Source organism: Notamacropus eugenii, chromosome 5, assembly GCF_028372415.1.
Source record: "Notamacropus eugenii isolate mMacEug1 chromosome 5, mMacEug1.pri_v2, whole genome shotgun sequence".
NCBI lineage: Eukaryota > Metazoa > Chordata > Mammalia > Diprotodontia > Macropodidae > Notamacropus > Notamacropus eugenii.
The window spans coordinates 38,110,047-38,135,208 of NC_092876.1; the positions used below are offsets into that span (position 1 = coordinate 38,110,047).

Sequence of the window (25,162 nt, forward strand, 5' to 3'; positions counted from 1 at the left end):
AAATTTATCTTCCTCATTGCTCTGGGGCCAAGTAGAACACTTTGGATGTCTTTTCCTCAGTGGAATAGCCATTCAAATACTTTAAGATCGTCAGCCTTGGTGTCCACTAAGGAAACTGGCAAGCCATTTCAGCTCTGACATTCTCCTGGGTCCACGAGACATCTTCAGTCAATGCTCAGGTTTACTTGGCCTGGTCATAGCTAAGAGAAGGAAGGATGACTTTCAGGGAGCAGGGGTCACAGTGGGAAGGTGAACTCTGCTAGATTATCTAACTTAGGTTATCTAATCCATCTAGCACTCACCTAGAGCTTTGTCTTTCTGCCATGTTCCAAGTCCAGACCTGGATCTTGGGTTCTTACAATGAAAGGGATTGAGTTAGAGTCAGACACACCCGAAGTCTGGGCTGGTGAACCCAGAGGCTCCAAAGAGTGCCCAGAATGTGTCAGAAGGATAAGCTAGGGCCATCCCTGGCTGACAGTGGAGTTGTCAGAAGAGGGCAAACCCTGTTACAACTGGTTCCACTTCAAACCACCCCAGAGATACGTCCTAGGGATTCTGAGAAACATGGCATTCGCTTGAGGTTCAGGGTCACTAGTTTACTCACGGCAAAGCTATGGAATGTCTTTATTCAACTTGTCTCCATACTCTGCTTTTGCTTCATTGGGGCTTTTCTGTTTACATATTCCTTGACTTTCTCCCAAGCTCAAGTCTCATTCCAGCCCTCCTGTCTGGCAGTCAAGTGAATGATAAGCCAGACCACACTGAGACGTCTTTCATCAGTGGGAGGTATTCTACTTAGGAGAAGATGTGGCATGTAAGAGTGAGCATGGATTTAGGAGCCAAAGAGAGCTGGGTTCAAATCCTGCCTCTTATTCTTGTGACTTATGTAACCTTAAGCAAATTATTTACTTATGGGGACTTGAGTTTCCTTTTAAAATGAAGAAGGTTAGACCAGATGACTTATAAAATCCTTTTCAGCTATAGATCTGTGATCTTCTGTCTTAATGTCCCCACAAGAAGGAAGCAGGGTAGCCCTGGGCTTTTGGTTAATCGCACAAAAGATCTTGGTGTCATAGAGGCATCTTGGGAATCAGGTTTCAGGAAATGTCTTTGTCATCGTTCCTGTTGGGGAAACTCAGATTCCATTTGAATAGAGCTAGTGACAGGAGATTTACTTCTTCTCTGACTCAGTTTCCTTATCTGTAAAATGGATCTAAATAATAGCACAGCCCTCAGTTTTATTGTAGAGGAACAAATGAGATGAATTAATGTGTGTATGGTCATTGCTTTAAAATACCATACAGAGAAAGGCAACTTTGAAGTAGCGGAGTGAAGGCTAATTTTAGAGTCAGATTCAAATCTTGTGTTATCCTAGGCAAGTTACTTAATCTATGAGTGGCTCAGCCAATTATATGACGCTAAGTTACCCAGAAGGCACCAACTTGTATTAGTAGAGGGAGTTTCCTTAATAGGAGATTCTTAGACGAATGAAATCGCAAATCTAATAAAAAGAAGCAATGACTTAAAACAACAACTACCTACTGGGTGCTGTACAAATTTTTTTTTCTGACTAAATGGAAATAGCCCATCCCAATTTTAGATAGTGATAATTATTTTAAAAATTTTCCTTCTATTGAGCCCAAGCCTGTCCCATTAGAAACCCTCCCAACCTCCTCCCCGTTCCTCACTGGCCTTGGTTCTATCCCCTGGGGCCACCTAAAGACATTTCTTCCCTTTTCTCCTTGACAGCACATCAGATATTTGAAGGCAACACTCATGCCTCCCACCAGAGACGCCTCTTCTCCATACTAAACAGTGCAGGGAGCCAGGCTGTCTGGGAAGAGAGGAAATGAAATGAGAAACTAAATGCAGTCATTTTCACCCTAAAATTTTGTTATGAGTTTGTAATGGAGTTTCACAATCTAATCACACCACCTCTTCTTCCCTGCAAACCAGAGATCTTGTCAAGCATTTTCATACCTTGTAGAGCAGTTGGGGGAGGAAAATTTAGAATTGATACAGAGGAAAATATAACCATGAGAGCTGACCCAAAGTGGGATGGACTGCCTTGGAAGGGAGTGAGCACCCCCTCTCTTGAGATGATCAAACAAAGGTGGAGGGCCATTTATTGGGGTTACTGTCATTCAGGAGTTCTTTGTTTCAGGTACCCCTCTGGTAGTTGGGAAAAGTTTCCCAACCTCGTTCTCAGCATTGTGTTTTTAAATAATTGGAGGAAATGCCAAATTTCAGTTAGAGGTTCATGAAAATAAAGATGTATTTTTTTTCCTTTTAAGTTCAGAGACCACCTAAACCTATCCACAGACCTGTTTTGGGGAAGGGATCCATGGTGAAGAACCCAGGTGAAGAACCTTTGCTATAATAGAATGGGGTCTTGTTCAGATATAATTTGAACTAGTTGGCCATGAGGTTTCTACAAGCTGTGAATTTCAATGAGGAAGGAAAAATGATAAAGGCCAAATCTGAGTTTTGGTTAAAATATGGATCATGAATAGGCAATCAGGTGCTTTCTGAATCCTTAAAGAACCCTGAAAGAGGGGGATGGGCACAGCATCTCAGAGTTACAAGGGATTTCTGATACAACCCACACCTACATAAGAATCTCTACCACATCCTTGACAAGAAGTCATCCATCTTTTGCTTCACCATTCTAGTGAGGAGGGGGCAACCTGTTCCACCTGTGGACAGCTCCCACCATTAGGAGCTGCTTCTCATTGTATTCTAATGATGTAAGAAAATTGTTGAAAATGCTGATCATGGGTCAACTGTGGTGGGATTTGCCATAGAATCCATTCTGAGACTGTCAGAGTCAATGAAGGGTTACCTATATGCTCAGAGAATTAGAGGTGGAAGAGCCTTCAGAGGTCATCTGATTTAATACCTTCATTTTACAATTAAGACTAAGGAAGACTGAAGGACTTGAACATGGTCATACAGTAGTTAAGTAACAGAGCTGAAATTTACACCCAGTTTTCTGACTCAAAATCTCCTCTAGTTCATAGAGGAGATTGATCATGTTTAAATTGGATTGTGCACCTCTGCTGATGAAGGTATTTGTGGGGTAGAGGATAGACTAGGACCTAGGAAAATTTGAATTCAAATCCCACCTGATTCATAGACATGACACAGAACTCAAAGCCTCAGTTTCCTCCTTGAAAATGGGATTAATAATATTTTCCCTACCTCAGATATTGGTCATGAGGATAGCTGCTTTCCTAGTTCTACAAATATGAATTCTGAAACTTATTTCCTTTAACTCTGACTCTGGTAAGCTGAAACTTATCAAATAGGACATGGACTTATGCTTCCTTTTGTTTTAGCTGCAAGGAAGAATTTCTAAGACAATAGTTCAACAAGATTGCTTGTGGGGGAAATGTTTAAACTACTTTGGAAGTAGGGGAGGACCACCTGTTTTTATAAGCTCTTTTGCAGTTTGGTTTTTACATCCAAACAGTGGACCTAGTAAGTCAAACCATTCTCTATTCATCAAAATAGGTCCTCTAGGGATTTGCGATGGGCAATGCTTCCTTAGGCTAGGTCAAGCTACCAATTGTATTTCAAGCTAAAAATCCAACACTAAAAAGCTCGATAAACCAGATTCAAATACAATGCTCAAGAATTCTAATAATGTATGACTTGGGGAAGAAAAGATGGGTTAGTCACATAGCAAGGTTGAAGGATAACTAATTTGTTGTTAGCCTCCTTGTTCCATAGATAACGTCCATGTTAAGAGATCTTCCAGAGGGTCCCTAGCACATGGGAGGACTTTCTTTGATCTACTTATGGGATGACATAGATAAGATTGGAGCAGGATTCACAGACTTAAATGGGTTGTAATGTGCACCACTGGAGGGAACTATCCTTTAGGTGAGATCCCAAATCTCCTGGATCACTGGAGTATTTCACACTGGCTTGTATCATTGTTTCTCACAGTTGGGTATTTTAAATTATATTTCAAGCAAAGGCATACAGGCTGACGACCACAGGTAGCAGAATTGGGTGCATCAGCAGAGAAAGCAAATAACCCAAGTGGGTTATAAACTGTAGTGAGGCATAAATGCAGTCCGTAGTAAACCAGCACTGGGAGTAAGTAGATATCACTTGGTTTGGAAGTTCTCCACATGGACATGACTTCCCCAGAAGCTGGACTTTAGGCATATCCCTGACTCTTGTGACCAAAGGCAATTTCATGCTTGGTGAGAACCTGCTTGTGAAGATGCCCTTTTATCGCCTGTGACCACCTGTAGTCCTTAAGTCCAGTTGAAACCTAATCAACCTTAAAGGAGCAAAATTACATACTGGAGAAATTAACCTTGCAGTCTTGCTCTTGGGTACCTGAGCTTAAGGTGCAGAGGCTAAGAGACACTGGTGACTCCAGCAGCAGTCTGAATTTGGAGTAGGCTGTGGTTCTGAGGAGCCCTAGCATCTCCCCTTCCTGCAGAAACTCTCTCCCCTCCCTTGCCAGTAGCACCTTTAACTTTAGGGCTTAAGACAAACTACAAGGCACTATATGTATTTATTTAAATTTTAAAAATGTTTTTTTCTCCCACCTCCCATGCTCCACTGGGTGAGGGGAACAACCTTGTAATGTATCAGTCAGTCAGTCAGTGAATATGATTTTTTTAAGTACCTACTATGTGTCATGCACTAACCCTTAATAGACTATAAACCCCAGGAAGGCAGGAGCTATATCTTAGCTAAATTTTGTCTTTCTAGCTAGGTGGTGAAGAGGATAGAGTATTTTCTTGGAATCAGCATGAAGCTATCTTAGCCATGTGATTAACCCTGGGCAAATCACTTAACTTTTCTCAGTCTAGTTTCCTCATCTGAAAAAAAAAATGAGGATCATGTGAAAGTATCCACCTTACAGAGTAGCTGCAATAATCAAATGAGATAACATATGGAAAGTGCATTACAAGTCTTAATGTGCTATATAAATGGTAGCTTTTATTATTATTGTTTAGGCAAATTTTGGATATCTCAATGTCCCCCTCTACGAAGGATTTGACAGTCTGTCAGGATGATAAAATAAAAAAATGGATAAGCACTATGACTAAGTATCATGTTAAAGTGCCATCTCCCCCTGTCCTCCCCAAACAATGGAGGATGGATACTTCTCAGGGGGAGGTGACTGGGTTGACTTGTAAAGGCCTCTCTCACTCTGTAGGTCAGTGAATACTGCAGCCCCATGAGATTTCTCTCTTGATCCTCCCTCGAAGCTTCTTCAAGTCACTGCTATTTTCATCTAGGAGGAGGCCATACTCGACCACCTTCCAGCAATCCTCATAGCGCTGTTCTTCCAAGCAGTGCTGACCTGCCAGGTGAAACATCTGGGCCAGTGCTTTGGTTCCCGGTTGAGCAGACACACTGTGCAGTGCCAAGGATGGAGAGAGTTGGAAGGCTCGGATGAACTCTTCCACAGCACTGGTCTCATCTGAGAGGCCTAAAAACAAGCAGCCTCTGGAACAGAAATCTTCCACCTGTGTCTGGAGGTCATTGACTGTGTGCTTCTGGATGACTTTGTCCAAGTCTCTGAGGGCCCCGCTGAAGTCATGCAGGTGGGACAGACACGATGCCCTCAGTCGGAGGTATCTGGGGTTCCCATTGCTGGCCAGGACAGCCAGGCTGTAGTAGCCAAGAGCCTTCTCTGGGCACTGATCCTTCTCTAGGGCATTTCCTTCTTCTGCTGCTGCCTGGACAAAGATAGAGACAGAGATGATTTCACTCTTACTAGCAACTAAAAAGACATAAACACTAAGAATTGGAAGGAATCTCCAAAGCCAACTAGTCTGACATGGATCTGAAGCAGAATCCTTTCTACTTCACACCCAGCAAGTATGAATGAAGTCCAGCCTGTGCTTGACCACCATTAGTGATGGGGAACTCACTACCTCCCCAAATGGCTCCTTCAAGTTTTAGATAAGTTTTTTGTTTCTACTTTTCAGAAAGTTTTTTCCTGACTTCAAGTCCAATTTTGCTTCTTTGCCTTCACTCTGCCTTCACCCTCACCCCAATTATTCCTACTTCTGGCCCCTGGGGTCAGGCAGAACAAGTCCCATGATGGCCTTTCAAATAAGACTCTCCTCCTTGCTTTTCTTTATATCTTTCCTCCTTCAGGCCAAACATTCCCATTTTCTTATGTGGCATGAACTCAAAGTGCTTCATTATTTAGGTTGCCCTCCTCTGACCACTCTCTGTCTTATCAGTTGTTCAGTCATTTCAGTCATGTCCAACTCTTCATGACCCCATTTAGGGTCTTTTCAGCAGAGATACTGGAATGGTTTGCAATTTTTTCTCCAGCTTACTTTACAGATGCAAAAAATGAGGCACACAGGATTAAGGGACTTGCCCAGGGTCACGCAGCTAGGAAGTGTCTGAGGCGGGATTTGAACTCATTAAGATAAGTTTGCTGACTCCAATCCAGTGCTAAAATGTGGCTCTCAGAACTGAACACAATACTCTTTTCTTGGTCTCAGTCTTTTATTCATTTTTCCCATCCTTCTGAGTGTCCACTCAGCACAAGCACTGATGGAATTGAACTGGTTGAGTTGGGTTGAGGAGATTAGGAGTTTTTAAACAAATTGAACTGGATGACATACAAAGGCCCTTCTAGTTCTTAATCTATGAACCATAGTGAAAGACACCAAGGACATTGGAGGTTAAGGGGTTTGCCTATGGTTACACAGGGAGTGAGTACTCTTCTCTGTCTCCAGAATCTCCTCCACCAACCTGTCTCTCCATTACATCCTCTTCTATGCTCCCTGGTGAAGACATTGACTTTAGTTTAGATGCCTTAGTCCAGAGTTTGGGGGATGGATAAGAAGCTGTATAATCTCACTGAGGTGCATCTTAGATTGAAAGGCATTGAGCTCTGGATGTGGGCTTGGGTCACAGTATGTAAGGGAAGATCTGGGGGTTTAGTCAATATAATAGGAGTCAACATTATAATATGGTGTTCAAGAAAACTAATGGATTTCTAGTCTGTATTATAAGAGAAGCACAGTGTCTATGAAGAAGGCAATGATAGTCTTCTCTGGTCTAGTTGCCTCTAGGGTACTGTTCAGTTTAAAATGGACAGGTAAATTTTTTTCCCAAGTCATAGATTTATTTTTATAACTATTGATTGTCTCAGTTTCAGCTAGGTGGTAAAGTGGATAAAACACCACATCTGGAGTCAGTAAGATCTGATTTCAAATCTGGACTCAGACGCTTAGTACCTGTGCAACCATGGTCAAGTCATTTCACTGTGTTTGCCTCAGTTTCCTCATCTGTAAAATGATCTGGAGAAGGACATGGCAAACCACTCTAATGTCTTTCCCAAGAAAACCCCAATTGGAGTCATAAAGAGTTGGGCAAAACTGGGAAAATGTCTGAATAACTATCTCAGGCTCTTATTTCCTCCAACTGAATATTTTTTCATTTTTTAAGATTTTGAGCTCCAAATTCTTTCTCTCCCTCTAGTCCCTTCCCCACTTATTGAGAAGGCAAGCAGTATTACATGCAACATCTTGTAAAACATATTTTCATATTATCCATGTTGCATGACTTTTTTTTTATTTAACTTTTAACATTCATTTTCACAAAATTTTGGGTTACAAATTTTCTCCCCTTTTATCCCCTCCCCCCCCAAACACCAAGCATTCTAATTGCCCCTGTGACTCTCTCTTCTATCATCCCTCTCTGCCCTTGTCTCCGTCTTCTCTTTTGTCCTGTAGGGCCAGATAGCTTTCTATACCCCTTTACCTGTATTTCTTATTTCCTAGTGGTAAGAACATTACAGTTGATCCTAACACTTTGAGTTCCAACTTCTTTACCTCCCTCCCTCTCCACCCCTTCCCTTTGGAAGGCAAGCAATTCAATATAGGCCAAATCTGTGTAGTTTTGCAAATGACTTCCATAATAGTTGTGTTGTATAGGACTAACTATATTTCCCTCCATCCTATCCTGTCCCCCATTACTTCTATTCTCTTTTGATCCTATCCCTCCCCATGTGTGTCGACCTCAAATTGCTCCCTCCTCCCCATGCCCTCCCTTCCATCATCCCCCCCCCACCCTGCTTATCCTCTTATTCCCCACTTTCCTGTATTGTAAGATAGGTTTTCATACCAAAATGAGTGTGCATTTTATTCTTTCCTTTATTGGAATGTGATGAGAGTAAACTTCATGTTTTTCTCTCACCTCCCCTCTTTATCCCTCCACTAATAAGTCTTTTGCTTGCCTCTTTTATGAGAGATAATTTGCCCCATTCCATTTCTCCCTTTCTCCTCCCAATATATTTCTCTTTCACTGCTTGATTTCATTTTTTTAAGATATGATCCCATCCTCTTCAATTCACTCTGTGCACTCTGTCTCTATCTGTGTGTGCGTGTGTGTATGTGTGTGTGTGTAATCCCACCCAGTACCCAGATTCTGAAAAGTTTCAAGAGTTACAAATATTGTCTTTTCATGTAGGAATGTAAACAGTTCAACTTTAGTAAGTCCCTTATGACTTCTCTTTGCTGTTCACCTTTTCATGGTTCTCTTCATTCTTGTGTTTGAAAGTCAAATTTTCTTTTCAGCTCTGGTCTTTTCATCAAGGATGCTTGAAAATCCTCTATTTCATTGAAAGACCATTTTTTCCCCTGAAGTATTATACTCAGTTTTTCTGTGTAGGTGATTCTTGGTTTTAGTCCTAGTTCCTTTGACTTCTGAAATATCCTATTCCACGCCCTTCAATCTCTTAATGTAGAAGCTGCTAGATCTTGTGTTATCCTGATTGTATTTCCACAATACTTGAATTGTTTCTTTCTAGCTGCTTGCAATATTTTCTCCTTGACCTGGGAACTCTGGAATTTGGCCACAATGTTCCTAGGAGTTTCTCTTTTTGGATCTCTTTCAGGCGGTGATCTGTGGATTCCTTGAATGCTTATTTTGCCCTCTGGTTCTAGAATATCAGGGCAGTTTTCCTTGATAATTTCATGGAAGATGATGTCTAGGCTCTTCTTTTGATCATGGCTTTCAGGTAGTCCCAAAATTTTTAAATTGTCTCTCCTGAATCTATTTTCCAGGTCAGTTGTTTTTCCAATGAGATATTTCACATTATCTTCCATTTTTCCATTCTTCTCTCTTTGTTCTGTGACATCATGCTTTCTCGCAAAGTCCTTAGCCTCCATCTGTGCCATTCTAGTTTTGAAAGAACTATTTTCTTCAGTGAGATTTTGAATCTCCTTTTCCATTTGGCTAATTCTGCTTTTGAAAGCATTCTTCTCCTCATTGGCTTTTTGAGCCTCTTTTGCCAATTGAGTTAGGCTATTTTTCAATCTGTTAATTTCTTCAACATTTTTTTGGGCCTCCTTTAGCAGGGAGCTGATCTGCTTTTCATGCTTCTCTTTCATCTCTCTCATTTCTCTTCCCAGTTTTTCCTCCACCTCTCTAACTTGATTTTCAAAATTCTTTTTGAGCTCTTCCATGGCCTGAGCCCATTGGGTGGGCTGGGACACAGAAGCCTTGATTTCTGTGTCTTTGCCTGATGGTAAGCATTGTTCTTCCTCATCAGAAAGGAAGGGAGGAAATGCCTGTTCTCCAAGAAAGTAGCCTTCCATAGTCTTATTTCTTTTCCCTTTTCTGGGCATTTTCCCAGCCAGTGACTTGACCTCTGAATATTCTCCTCACACCCACCTCACCTCCTGATCCTCCCAGCCAGCGTTTGGGGACTGAGATTCAAATGCTGCTTCCAGCCACAGGGCTTTGGGCGGGGGCAGGGCTGCTATTCAGTATGAGATTATGTTCAGGTGGTCAGGTTGGGGCAGGGCCGCCTCTCAGGCTCAGTTCCCTCAGGGGGTTTATGCACAGACCTTCCACAATGGATTCAGGCTCCCGCCCGCTTGGGGAGCCCTGGTCTGCAGCCGCCTCTCAGCTTCTACCTCCGGGGGGGCCCGAATCATGGGGGCACCCCACTGCCCTCTCGACCCGCCAAAGAGACTCTCTCACCGACCCCCGTCACCTGTGGGCGGAGGGACTTGTGCGGCCACTGGAGATGCTGTCCCTGAAGCCTGCTCGGGTCTGTTTCTCTTGGTGCTGTGGCTGCAGCAGGTCTGGGCTGGGCTGGGCTCCGTGTCTGCAGCACGACGGACCTTTTGCGAGAGGTTTGCAGGTCCCTCTGTGGGTGGAGGGACCCGCGTGGCCACTGGAGATCCTGTCTCCGAAGCCCGCTCGGATCTTTTCCTCTCAGTGCCTCGGCGGCGGCAGGGCAGGGCTGCCCTCAGCTCCCAGTCCCAGCGCCCAGTCCGCAGAGTGAAGGACCCCCCGCGAGAGGTTTGCAGGTCCCTCCGGAACAGAAATCTCCCTCGCTCCAATATTCCATGGCCTCTGGGTGCAGAATTCGCCGTGAGTTACTCCCCTGTAGTGGTTCTGTGGGTTGTGGGTTCGGAGCTATGTGTATGTGCGTCTTTCTACTCTGCCATCTTGGCTCTGCCACATGACTTTTTTAAAGAAAAATAAAGCCCCTATAACAAAGATGAACAACTAAGAAATACAAATTTCCCCACTGGCCATGTCCAAAGATTGTCAGTCCTTCATGTCAATTTCAGTCCTTCATCTCTCTAGCAGGTAGCATATTTCATCTTTGGTCCTCTGGAATCATGGTTGGTCATTGCATTAACTGGATGGATATTTTAGCAAGGATATTGAAAAGCTGGAGGGATGAGGGCAAACAGAATAATGACTGAACTAGAGACCATGTCATAATGGGATTTATTGAAGGAATGAGGATTGTTTAACCTGGAGAAAAGAAGATTTGGTTGTGGGGTAGGGGAAGTGGACATGATAACTGTTTCAAAAGTAAATGAAGGACAGCCACGTGCAAGAGGGATCAGACTTGCTTGGCCCATGTGCTAAGAACTAGGAGGAGGGAATTGTAGAGAGACAATTTAGACTTCATGTAAGGAAGATCTTTCTAGCTATAAATGGAATGAGCTGCCTTGGGAGACAATGGCTTCTCCATCCTTGGGGGATTCTAAGCCAAGGCTGGATGATCACCTGTCAAGTATGTTGGAGAAAGAATTCATTTTCAAGTACCATTTAACTCTGTAACTTAGTGTTTATTTAAAATAGCTCCTTAGAGATCAACTAATCCACTAATCAACTAGCTAAAACTATCATTAAAAAAATAAGTTATTTTATTGGTGTCTGTTGTCTGTCCATAACTGATCATTCACCATTTCCCATTGATCCTTCCCTTGTGACAAAGAAAAATAATTAGGCAAACACATTGAATACAAAGACTAAATTCCATAAGGAATACAACATAATCTAATGTGTTAGTTTTCTTTTCAAATGATCAAATGAGATAACAGTTATAAGGGATTCAGCATAGTGTCTGGCACACAGTAACAAATAAATATTTATTAATATTTAATAATATTTATTATTAATAAATAAATATTTGTTTCCTCCTTTTCCGTTCCAACTTTGGGGCAAACAAAAATTTGATAAGCAGTATGCTTGTCTCCTCATAGCCCCTCCAACATCAATGGCTTCTATTAAAAAAATATCTCAGCCAATTTGTTGGGCACGAGGTATTTTAATTTGCATATCTCTTACTATTAATGTTTTGGAGCATTTTTCTATGGAGTCATTTATAGTTTGCAGTTCTGCTTCTTTCCAATCTGTCTTTCACAGCTGTCAAAGTGCTATTCTCAAAAAACAAGTCCAACCATGTCACTCCCAGATTCAGTACATTCCAGTGGCTTTCTATTGCCTCCAGTATCTAATATAGGCCCCTCTATTTGGCCCTTAAAACCCTTCACAGTCAAGGTCCAATCTATAGAAGAAGCATGTTCTAGAGTTAAATAACCTCAATTCAAATCTCCCTGCTAAGGCTTACTATGTGTGACCTTGGGCATTTTGTTTACACTCATTAGCCTCAGTTTCTCTCTCTGGAAATTAGGTAATTGGACTAGATAGCCTCTGAGGTTCCCTCATGGGATCCCATGCTGTTTTCCCCAATGGAATGTAAGATCCCTGAGGGCAGGGACCTATGAGTTTTTGTCTTTTATCCGCAGAGCTTAGCAGATTGCCTAGGCCCTTAATAAATGTTTTTTGATGAATGGATAAGCATAAGACTACCACTGACCAGATGTTAGGTCCCTCTAGACCCTGCTGTAGATCCCACTGAATTCTCTCTCAATAACACCTTAGGCTCCCATAAGGGATAGCCATCCTCATGAGTCCACAGCTTCTCCTGGAAACACCACCTCCTCCAAGACAAAAATACTCCAAGCTTTGTTTCAGCTTCCCTTTACACCTGCTCATCAGTGGCTGTTACAGTAGGGAACAGACTTGTTTGTAGCCTGGGTTAATCCAAGAACTTGCCATTAGAAAAGCATCCTGCAACATTAATGCTGGCTCATTTGTTTTTATGGCCTCGGCAATATAAAACTGGTTCCAAAACATTAAAGTGTGTTTCCCACAATTGACCGCAAGAACTCAGGCAGAGAGCAAGGGGAGGGAGTGCCCTGCACAGAAGGAAAGTAGGCTACAGGAAGGAAGATTCTCAGTCCTTGTGGTTTCAGAAGAGGAAGGGGCAGAGGACCACTTCAGTTCCCTATTAATCTGAAAGGCCAGGCAGTTTATTGGTTCTTGGCCAAAGCTCTTCTCTCTATAGCTCTCACCTCCTAAAGACCAAACGTTCATTTGTGAAAGTCTGCAAGGAAAAAAACCCAGACCTTCGGTGCACTAATGGATTTTTCATTACTTCTAACAAGCGAACTGTGGTTTCTCCAGGACTCAACCTAGAGAGATTGTGTGAGCTGCCAAGAGCAACTCCACCAAGGCTCAGTCCCACTCAGCAAGGGCAAATGAGTCCTTGGAGATGTGGGGGTGGAAGGAGGCAGGGAGGAGGGGAGGGAGTATATGGCATGTGGAGCCCCCACCTCCCAGCATCCTGTAGGATGGAAAACTATCCTACGCACCTTCGCTTTCCCTGCTCAAAACCTGGGTGAAAATGTGATTATTATCCATAAAACCTCCAGTCAAGTAAACATATAAAGTAAGCAAATAAAATAAAAGCCAACATAAATCCTTGATATATGGGAGACAGGATATTGCAAAGAAAAGAGGACTTGGTTTTATTTTCTTATTCTGATTCTTCTGGCCTGCGTGGCCTTAGGAAAGTCATTTCTCTTCACTCAGCTTCCTCTTCTGAGAAAGGAGACGGTTGGACAGGTTTAGACTGATGATCCTGTGAATATTATACCAATGCACTATCTGAACAGGGTAGAAATAAACAAATAAATAATGTGGGCATGCTCTGTTTGAATATTTTGAAATTTATGTTTTATCCTAGAAGCAAAATATAACATTTCTGCTCCATTTTGAGTCTGTTTGAAATTCTGCTGTCTTTGGAAACCCATGCTTTTAAAAAAAATACCCTACTAACCTTAAAAATGAAAAAAATTCAACTACATTTAATTATAGAAGAGGCAGTGTGGCACAGTAGAGAGAGCATTGAGTTGAAGGTCAGAGAACATGGGTTTGCATCCTGCCTCTCTCAGGCAGGACTTAGGTGTGTGACCTTAGATAAGTCATTTCTCTCAGCCTCACCTGTAAATTAGAGGTTGGATGAGCTGAACCAGGATGCCTTTTCCAGGTACAGAATCCCTGATCCTGGGAACCACAGACAACTTGGGAGCGTAAGTGTTTGGTCTCCCATGAGACTACTTGGAAAGTAGAGAACACTCATTGGAAAGTAGAGGTGCTGCTTATTTGTCACATCAAGGATATTATTCAATTCAGTTCTACAATAGGTCTTTCTTGGAGTATTGTGTTCAGCTCTGGGTATTATAGTTTATTTAAGAAAAAATACTGATAACCTGGAAAGTATCTATAGGAGATAACCAGGATGGTGAAGGACCTTACATCCATGTCATATGATAGCATGTTTAGCCTGGAAAAGAAAGGGATAAGATGATGGTCTTCTAGTAGATGAAGGACTGGGGAGGAAGGACCAAACTTTTCCTACTTGATCACAGATGTATAGGAGGCAGGTAAGTAGTGCAATGGGTAGAGTGATGGGCCTGGAGTCAAGAAGACTTGAGTTCAAATCTAATATCAAACACTTACTAGCTATAGGGGAAAAGATCACTGTCTGACTCAGTTACCTCTACTGTAAAATGGGGATCAAAATGATACTTTCCTCCCAAGGTTGTGATTGTGAAGATCAAATGAGATAATATTTGTAAAATGCTTAACATAGTGCCTGGCACATAGTAGGCGCTTCCTTTCCATGTACACAGATAAATAAATAGGAGACAATTTGAAGAGGAGGAAAGCATAAATAACTGGAGGCACCTGAAAACGTCTCATGCAGGAGGTGGTATCTCAGCCGAACCCTGAAGGTAGACAGGAATTTTGATCAGTGAAAGCAAGAAGGGAGTGTGTTCTAGGCACAGAACAAAGGCATGTGGGTGGAAGATTCAAAGTCAAGTTCAGAGGACAGTTTGTAGGCCAGGTTGGTTAGACTATGTGAAGGAGAAAAGAATGAAATTCCTGGTAAGGTCAGTGGGATCTGAATGGTAGAGTACTTGAAATGCCAAGCTGCACAGTCTGTGGTTGTTTTTATTGGTAATCCTAGAGACAGTAGGGAGCTGCTGCTGCTGTTCTATATACATACATACATACATACATACATACATATAGAGAGACAGAGAGACATAGAGGAGAGGGAGGAGAGAGAGAGAGACAGAAAGAGAGAAGAAGAAGCACATATCAATCAGAGTTTCTGACCATGGTGAGGGAGATGAACTGGCAGGCTATTACAATAGTACAGACTAGAGGTAAGGAGGTCATTGGCTAGAGTGGTGGCTCTGTGGGTGCACAGGAGAGGAAGGATGCCAGACAAACAGAATTGACAAGACTTGGCTCTGAGAGATGGGGTAAGGAAGAGGGAAGGTGCAAGTCAGAGTCACTAGAAAGATGGCAGTACCCTTGACAGGAATAGGGATGTTATATGGAGAGGATGGATATGGGGGGAAGGGAGGAATGGGATGAATTTCCTTTTGGACATATTGAATTTCTGACTTCCGAGTGAAAATGCTAGCAGAGGGAGACTGCCCTTTGTGCATGGTGGAGTTTTGGAAGAGTTTCTGGGGGTGAAGGCTAACTGAAGGTGGCTGGAATCACTCAGCACAAATTGATGGAAAATTACAGTTCTTTATTTCTGGCCAGAATTCTAGAACTCACCAAGAGAAATAAATCACACGAGCTCAGGCCATTGGATAGGAATGACCCTGATGGTCTTGATGTTCCCTCCCCACGCCATCTAGCTTCCTAGACAGACATTGCTTAAGACTCATTTCTAGCTAGAGAAAAATAGGGTACTTATAACTGCTTCTCAGCAACCGGACCCAAAGAAAGACATTTCAAAAGAGGGCAACCTCCAGAAGGATGGAGAGATCATAGCACTAAAGAGGCTGAGATAAAAGCCCCTCTCCCTTTTTTTCCCCCACTGGGGTGGGGGTGAGGTGTTTCAAGAAAAGTAGGTTAAGCTTTTCTTGTAGATTTTCCCATGGGTTAAAAGTTTGGGCTGTGACAGGAAGCCTTCCCCAATCCCTTTCGTGTGTTAATTATTTTCTATTTATCTTGCATATCTAGCTTTGTATATATTTGTTTGCAAATATATACACATAATATACATATATACATGCATATATTCATATACATGAACCTATACACACATCTGTCTATCTATCTGTCTTTATCTATCCATCCATTCAACTCTCACTCTCTCTCTCTCTCTCTCTCTCTCTCTCTCTCTCTCTCTCTGTCTCTCTCTCTCTCTGTCTCTCTCTCTCTCTCTGTCTCTCTCTCTCTCTCTCTCGCTCTCTCTCTCTCTCTCTCTCTCTCTCTTTCTGTCCCCTACTGGACTAGATGCCCTTCTTGAGGGCAGGGACTACATTTGCCTCTTTTTGTATCCCCAGCTCCTGCCACTTTAATAAATGTTGATTTATTGATTGAGATGGCCGTCAAAGAAGTTAGTGTGTGACCAGAATCCAAAATTCAGGGAGTGAGAATTCTATTTTCCTGTCTCTTGGTCAGAACACACCTGGATCATTATCTTCAGCTTTAAAATGAGCACCCCATTTTAGGCAGGGCATTGATAAGCTGCAGTGTGTCCAGAGGAGGGTGACCAGGTAAGTGAGTTGACTGGAGACCATGTCATATGTGATTCTGTTAAAGAGGACACTTAGCCTGTAGAAGAGGAAAAAATGGGTAGGGGAAGGAGAGTGGGGATAGTGGTTGCCTTTAAATGTCAACTGCCTTAAGAGCTATCACAAAGGAGACAATTACCCTGGTTCAGCTTGACCCCAAAGGACAGAACCAGAAACATATGGTGAATGTTGTAGGAAAGCGAGAATATGAAGGTGAAAAACTTCCTAACATTTACAGTTGTCCTAAATCAGGATGCTTTGGGAACTAGTGAATGTCCCTCCCTTTGACCAGCAGTTAGATGAGTCCTGAGTAGGGATGTGGCAGAAGGCCTGCTTATTCTAGGATGGGTCCCATTAGATGACCAACTCTGATGTTCTGGGAACCTGTAAATTTCAACACAAGACAGTCTCTTTTCATTATATTTCTTCAAGCCCTATTTGCTAAGAACCCCATAGCTTTCCCATGAATATATTAATTCCTCAGCCTGAACACTACAGAGAGTCAATGTTTTGGAGCTGGATTTTCCCCATCAATTTTTAATCTCCACTAAGATACCACAGTTTATGAATGGGCAGAATTTTCTCTTTCATCTGCTGGTATCTCTTAGTCCTTTTTCAAGTAATTCTCCAAAGGACTAGACTGAAGCAATGTCATTGCCACACCACAAAAAAATGTCTGCATAATCATGTGAAGGTCTCTTATCTTGTACAACAGATGTGTTCCTGCAAAGTTATACAGATGCCTCACTTTGTTAAAGTGAACCCTAATTCTGATGCATGCTGGGCCATGAGCTTTGTAAAGGAACACAGAGATAACTCCTTTTGTAATGTGGACAATCACCCTCTAATTGGTTGGTTTCATAAGCTGGGATTTTGCTATACTGGATTTTCTTAAAATGGGACACATAGACTCTACTGCCTCTGTCTCTTCCAGACCGACAAATAGCCTGAAAATCAATCAGTGCTTTGGCATCCCTTAAAGAAAGGATTTTCAAGTTGGAATTAGGCAGAGTAGCAAAAATGAATATGCCCTTTGACCAGTGCCTGAAACAGACCCTCAAGAAGATCAATGACAAAAAAAAAGGTCCCCATATATCTACCAAAATATTTATAGAAGCATATTTTTCTTGTTAAAGCAAAGAAATGGAAACAAAGCTGATGCTCATTTTGGGGGGAATAGCTATTGCAGTGCACAAATATCATGGAATATCATTGTATTGTAGGAAAGGATGACTGTGGTCATTATGGAAAAGCCTGGGAAGATTTATCAGAACTGATGCAACCTGAGCAGAGACAGGAAAAATATACAGCAGACAATGGAGATGGAAGGGATAAGAAAACAACTGAATCTGAAGGCTGTAAAATTGTAATGACCAGAATTGTCCTTTAAAAAGAGACACAAGGAGCCTTCTTCATATCACCCCATTTCTGGGCAGAGGTAGGGGAATATGGGTGTAGAACACAGAATGGTTGCTATTGTTGGTATGTGTTGCTGAACTGATTCCCCTTATTTTTTATTCTTTGTTACAAAGTATGGCTCTCTGTGTTGGAAAGAGGGGAGACATAGTTGAAGAAATGTAACATATAATTATGAAAAGTATCAATGCAAATGTACTTAAAAACTAAACTTTTGTGTAACTATGTTTTATATATATATACATACATGTGTGTATCTATAGACATATATGTGTATTTACATACATATACACACATACATGTATAGATATATACACATATACCATGTACATATATATACACATATATGTATATGTGTATATATATGCTTTTATGTACTGAGGAGGTTTTTAACATTAGTAAAATTGAATTTATTCAAACCAAGCAATTCAGGGATGACTGTCTCATCTATCTTGGGGTTACCTGGAGTTGGTACTCAATGGTTATAAAAGAATCCTTCGCAATGCCAGCTGGAACTTCTTCTTTGGGGAACACTCTATAGTGGGGAGCTGCTCAGGAAAGAGGGGAGCTTGTTGGTAGTAGAAGAGGTTGACAAATTGGTGACTGAAACCTAGTTACAGGATCCTAGTCTTAGAGGAAGATGTCTAGAAAACATCTTGTCTATCCTCCTCATCAGTATGGATGACAAAATGGAGTTCCAGAGAGAGCACCTACAAATTTCACAGGCAGAGGACCTCAGACTGGTGCAAAACCCCAGAGTTCATCTCGTCAGACTCAGACCTGAACTAGAATCCCTCAACATCATACCTGATGAGTGATCATTAGCCTTCATATTACAGAGAGGGAAACTGAGTCTAGGAGCCTTCAAGTGACTCTCCTGAGTTGCATACCTAGGATATGTCAAGATAAGATTGATATCTGGATTTTCCTGACTTCCAAATCTGGCATACCCTGTGAGATGTCACTCTGAGGTCTCATGGAGCCAGTCACATGAAACAGTTTTTGTCTTTAAGCAGGGAAGGCAGCTTCTTGCAGACATACATCCATTGCTGAAGTGGAGCTCTCAGTGGGGCATCATCCATTTGTTTTTCTGCCTGAGTTAATGTACAAGACTGAAAAACTCAAGCCAAGTTGCAGCTTCAGCCTAAATGGCTTTCAGAAGCATCGTGAAGATGTTAAATTTGAGGCCTGTGAAGGGAACAGGCAGATTAAATTCCCCACAGCCCTGCCTCCTTTCCTCTGCCCCCAGGGCCTGGCCCCATGGAATGGTTAGCTAGGTCCTGACTCATTACCTCTTCAAGATAGAAGCATTATTTTTTAAGTTTATTCAGAGCACGACTCAGGGTTATCTGAGTGAATTCTGCCTGTGTTCTGATTAATCCACTCTTGTCTTCAGAGAATGGAGGGAGAGAAAGCCTGGGCAGAAAATAAGCATTCTTATGATCTTCCAAGGAGGACCATAGGATCATAGAGCTAGAGTTGAAAGGGACCTCTGAGGTCATCTAAACCAACCCTCTTATTTGACTGATGAGGAAACTGAGGGCTGGGGGAGGAGAAATCACTTGTCTAAAGCCATACAGGTCAAATGATCAAGAGATCATACAGGCAGAAGCAGAAAGGACATGTAGTCCAATCCACAGCTGAATGAAAAGCCCCTGCCCAGAATGGCCATTCAGGCTCTGACCAAAGGCTGGTAGAGAGCAAGCTCGCAACCTCCTGGAGGAAGGGAACCCTTCTCATTGCTGGAAGTTTCTTTTTTTTTTTCAAAGCTCCAATCTGCCTCTTTGCCACCTGTAACCTCTGCCCTGATTGTGCCCTCTGGGACATATAACAGTCCAGGACTTCTTCTATAGGGCAGACCACTGTCCTGTGTCCTCCTGAAGCAGGCCTTCTCTTCTCTTCCCATTTCCTCCAACTGATTCTCATATGGTTCAGACTCAAGGTCCAGCTGGGTTACTTTCATTTGGCCAATCTCCATCTTAAAAGCTTTCTTCCTAAAATTTGGTACCTGAGACAGAACACAATATACCAGATATGGTCTGACCAGCTCTAGGGCCACTCCTCATCCCTCAGCTTCTCCTGGTGCCTCCATGCCACCCCATCCCCACTGCATTGCTCCTATACCTTCCTATTAAGAAGGCAGGTAGATTGAACTCTGGGCCTAGAGTCATGAAGACCTGAGTTCAAATCCCAACTCAGACACTTCCTAGCTATTGTGACCTTAGGCCTCCATTTCCTCATCTTTAAAGTGGACATAATAATAGCAACTATCTCTTAGGGTGTTTGTGAAGATTAAACGAAAGAGATGATTAAATGAATTAAATTATTAAATGTTAATATGTAACATGCTTTCTTTGCTGCTTAGTCCTTTTCAGTTTTGTCTGACTCTCCACTGACCTCATTTGGGTTGTTTTGGCAAAGATACTAGAGTGGTTTTCCATTTCCTCCTCCAGCTTATTTTGCAGATGAGGAAACTGAGGCAAACAGTGTTAAGTGAATTGGCCAGGGTCACACAGCTAGTAAGTATCTCAGGCCAGATCTGAACTCAGATCTTCCTGACTCCAGTCCTTATACCCAATCTATTGTACTATCTAACATGCTTCTCAAACCTTAAAATTCTCCATTAATGGTAGCGACCATTATTGCTAATATTACCATGACTACTACTACTAGCTGACGATGGCCTATGCTAAGGTCTTTGATAAATGTCCTATGCATAGATCTTTAATAAATGCCTATTCACTATTGACTATGTGGCCCTGGGCAAGTCACTTAGGCTCTCAGACTCAGTTTCTTCATCTGTAAAATGAGGATAATAATAGTACAATACTTAGAGCATTGTGAGAATCCAATGAGATATTTGTAAATTGCTTTTCAAATTTTAAAATGTTATTAGTATTATTGGGTTACAATTCATGTACTTTGTCTCTCCTGATAGAATGTAAAGTCCTTGAGGGTAAAGCTTATTTTTCTTTTGTTATCGTATCCCCAGCACTGAACCCAGAGTAGTATAGTAGGAATAGGAATAGGGACTAGACCTGAGACTTCACTGATATAGGGAACTCCAGGGTGAGGAAATTCCCCTTACCAATGTAGGTAACAGTCTTAGTTGCCTAGACCCAGAGCATGGCGAGTCTAAGGGACTTGCCCAGGGTCACCAAGCTGGGATATATCAGGTCTTCCTGTCTTCCAAGGCAGGCACTCTGTCCACTCTAGTACACCATCTTTCTGAGAAGGGTGGTAGACATTTAATAAATACTTGTTGATTGACTGATTATGTCAGAGAGCAACAGCCCCTCCCTCACCCTGGGCACTGTGCTTCCCATAAGGCATCATCTTAGTATACCCATCCTTCCTTTCTCTCTCCAGACTCCAAAGGTTTCTTGGGAATCTCTGGACATTTATGCACCTTACTACCAAGCCCAAATACACACACACACACACACACACACACACACACACACACATTATCCTTTTGCAAAAAATAAAAAGACAAGGGCTATAGAGGGGAAAACATAAGAGGTCCAACTAAGCCAGATTGTCCATCCCAAAAAGTATTTGCACATGAAACTAGGAGAACAGTAAATAAATGAAAAATGTAAAAATATGTTACGGTGCCATTTGATTGGGTGGGACTGAGGTATATACTAAAAATGAAGGAAAATCTTGGCAGTTGGGATAACTAAGGCTGAGAAGGATACCAACTGTAAGTTCATGGATTGAGATCTAGAAGTGACCTTTGGGGTCATATAATCTAGCCTCTCTATTTTACAGATGAAGAAAATGAGGTCTAGAGAGTGAAGTGGTTTGCCCCATGTCAGGACATCCTGGGAAACATAGGAAAAGTGGTATGAGGGAAGAATTCTACAAGTAGAGTCAGAAAACCTGGATTGAAAGTGTCCTGTTACCAAAGGCAGTTGGGGGTGTTTTGCCCTAAACTTCATGGTAGGCCATACATCTTGGGGAGGTTGGAGTTCATTGGACATCTGACCTAATCTCTAATTCTTAAGGTGAAGGGTGGAGTGCAAAACTCTCTTGTCAAAAGAATATATGGAATATACACACATATATACACATCATATATGCATACATACATGCATGGAAAACATACACATAACAATGTATGTATATCCAGCATATGATGTCATTCAGTCATTTTCAGTCATGTCTGACTCTTCATGATCTATTTTTGTTTTGACAAAGATACTGGAGTGGTTTGATATTTCCTTCTTCAGCTCATTTTACAGATGAGGAAACAGACAAACAGGATGAAGTGACTTGCTTAGGGTGAAACAGTTGGGAAGTGTCGAGGCTGGATTTGAACTCATGAAAATGAGTCCTCTGACTCCAGGCTCAGTGCTCTGTGTACTACGGCATCCCCTAGCACCCAAGATTTGAATAAAGAGCCGAAATTTGGCTCTGAGTAAAGTCTATTGTTGTTGGCCATCCTTTGATCTCCTAGAGGATCAAGATTTCAGGAAGGAGATGTCAAGATTTGCAAGTGAATTGGATCACAGAATGTTGGAGTTGGAAGAGAACTGAGGTCTAGGCTCCCACTTGTCCTTGAACAAGACTCTGTAGAACACTCCCATGAGCCGGCCTCCAGTTTCTGCTTGGTGACCCCTAGTCACTGAGAGCTCACTTCTTCCCAAGGCAGTTTGGTTCTACTTTTGAGTGACCTTAATTGTTAGGCATCTTTTCTTTACTCAAGCCTAAAACTGTCTCTGGCAGTGAGACCTTTGAACCCAGGTCTTCCATCTCTACTTTCAGGATTCTTTCTTTATGTAGCTTTTCCACGTTCAAATGCTGGCTCAGACACTTGCTTAACTAGGGATAAAGAAAAAGGCAAAAGAGTCCCCATCCTCAAGGAGCTCACATTCTATTGGGGGAGATAACAGGCAATCAACTACATACCCATAAGATATATATGGGATAAATGGAAGGTAATCGCAGAAGGAAGGGTAGCTAGGGGACATCATAGGGCACAGAGTGCCAGGCCTGGAGCCAAGGAGACTCATCTTCATGAGTTCAAATCTGACCTCAGACATTTACTAGCTGTTTAACCCTGGACAAGTCACTCAACCCTGTTTGCCTCAGTTTCCCTATTTGTAAAATGAGCTACAGAAGGAAATGGCAACATCACCCCAGCATTTTTGCCAAGAAAACTCCAAAGGGAAACACAAAGAGTTGAACATGATTGAACAACAACAACTGACAGAAGGCTCGGGCAAGGATGGAAGTGCGGAGGGAGGAAGCTGGAAAAGGCCTCTTAAAGAAGATGGATTTGGGGCTGACTCTTGGAGAAGCCAGGGAAGCAAGGAGACATTATTTCAGGCATCGGGGACATCCAACAGGAAATCCTCTAGCCCATTTGATGCATTCTCTCAGAAGGACTTATGGAAGGGCATGGACAAGCATCATGCAGAGTAGGTATGGAGTAAGGCACTGAAATCTGCATTGGAAGAAATGATACCCATGTGGATGAGATATTGTGTTCACTGGCATTCCAAAGTAAGTGATTTCTTTGTCTTAAAAGCATGGACATGAAGCATGGCTTGGATTACAGTTTTTTGGTGGGTTCAAGATCTTGGCTCATGAAGACAATGAGACAATGTATGTAAAAGGAAGGAGCATTTCTATATCACCTACTATGTGCTTACACTGTGCTAAGTGTGTTTACAATTAATTATCTCATTTGATCTCTACAACTCTGGGAAGTAGGTGTTATTATGGTGCCCAATTTACAGATGAGGAAACTGAGGCAGAGATGACACAACTTGCCCAGGGTCACACAGCTAGGAAGTGTCAGAGGCTGGATTTGAACTCAAGTCTTCTTTATTCTAGGCCCAATGATCTAGCCACTGTGTCACTTGGTGCCAACCTCAGAATTTCCCTTTGGGAAGCCAAGAATTCCTACATAGCCTGAGAGAAAAGTAGGTCTCTGGGATTTGGGTGTCACTGAGCAGGTCACTGCAGAGACTTAGCAAAGGAAAGCATCTTCTGTCATCTTCACAAGAATGCAGGAGGGAGGAGAAGTGGGACCATTGTCTCATGGAGGTATATGGGGGTAGGGCAGCCTTAGTCAATTGGAAAAAAAACTGCAGCCATGGAGAGGAATATGATAGATACCAAATTAATAATGACAACCCAACTGGAGGGGTCCACTTCTTGACTGGAGGTCCCAGTCTCCAGTTCCTGGCCTGCCCTTTAGGAACAAGTAAGGACCATTTCCCCATTTCCAGCCAAGCCTCAAGACATCCAATAGAAGACAAGAGAGGGTAGATAGGTCCAGGGCACAGTTCCTCCTTACAAGTTTGTGTCTCCAGTTCATGGAAGGAGGGAGGAGAGGAGCCCTGCCTATTAGCAGATCTGGGACCAGAAGCATCCCAATGAGCCTGGGAGCTCCTTTGGGTTTCTTTATTTCCCAGAAGGACACATCAAAGCTTTTAGCTTTAATTTGGATGCTCCCCTCCTTTGGCCTCCTTTTAAGCCAGATAGGAATCCTTGAGCTCCCAAATCTCTCAAAAGAAAGGGGGATGGTTTTAGAAAAGGGTAGGGGGGTTTTCACGGTCATCTTGTTCTCCAAAGCCATCAAAGTAGAGATAAAACCAGAGTCTTCATCCGTCTGATGCAGCTAATACAGAAAACAGATTCTTTTCTTAAGATGTCAGTCAATAAGGCAGAAAGAACTTCAAAACTTTTCAGGCATTAGACACTGAATTCTAATACCCATCTATCCTGTTCTTGGGTTGATATCAAGTTAGAATGACAAAGATGGGAAAGTTTTGGGATTGTACTCAGATCCTCCTGATTCTAGGTCTAGTGCTACTTCAGCTGGCAGTTTCCCAGATGACCTCCCTGGGTCCAGTCTTGCCCTTTTTCAATCCGTTCTCTGCCCTGCGGCCCGAGTGACATTTGTAAGAAAGATCTGACCATGTCACTCTCCTTGACTCAGAAAATGTTCAATGGCTCCCTATTGCCTCTAAACTAAAATACAAAATCCTCAGCCTGGCATTTAAAACTTTTTGCTCTCTCTCCCTTGCCTTTTCACTCTTATTTCATAATATCTTTCCTCAGACCCCATGTGTTCCCGTCAACCAGCAGGCAAGCTGGCTCTTGTAAATGGCATGGCCCTTGCATTTGGAATGCTTTCCGTCTTCATCTTTGCTCACTGAGTTCCTTAACTTCCTTCTAGACCAAGGTCAAGTACCCCTTTGTATGTGAAACCTTCTCTGATTGCCTCAGTTACTAATGTCTAACATATTCCTGTTACCTTTTGCTATTTTGCAAATATTTCATATCTACTTATATATATGTATCCTGTTTCACCCTATAGAGTATAAGCTTCTTGAGGGCGAGGATTATTTCATGTTTGTATGCGCATCCTCCTTATGCCTAGCACAAGTATACAGTAGGTACTTACTAAATGCTTGTTAATTGATCCCCTGACACCCCCCCACACACACACATACACACATATACACTCTCCCTGAAGTTTTTAGGACTCTCTTCATCTTGAATTCACTTTGTATAAACTTTGT

At 42.3% G+C, this 25,162-nt stretch overlaps 1 protein-coding gene across 2 annotated transcripts in view; it reads right to left on the reverse strand.

The window, feature by feature from the left end:
* Positions 1 to 4,947: 4,947 nt before the first annotated feature.
* TTC34 (tetratricopeptide repeat domain 34) overlaps positions 4,948 to 25,162 on the reverse strand; it is a 68,101-nt gene continuing 47,886 nt past the window's right edge. For both annotated transcript variants that reach the window (XM_072608620.1, XM_072608619.1), the window contains exon 9: positions 4,948 to 5,711. In XM_072608620.1, the coding sequence (XP_072464721.1) occupies positions 5,187 to 5,711 (525 nt within the window). In that variant the 3' untranslated portion in view covers positions 4,948 to 5,186. The remainder of the gene's footprint in view (positions 5,712 to 25,162) is intronic.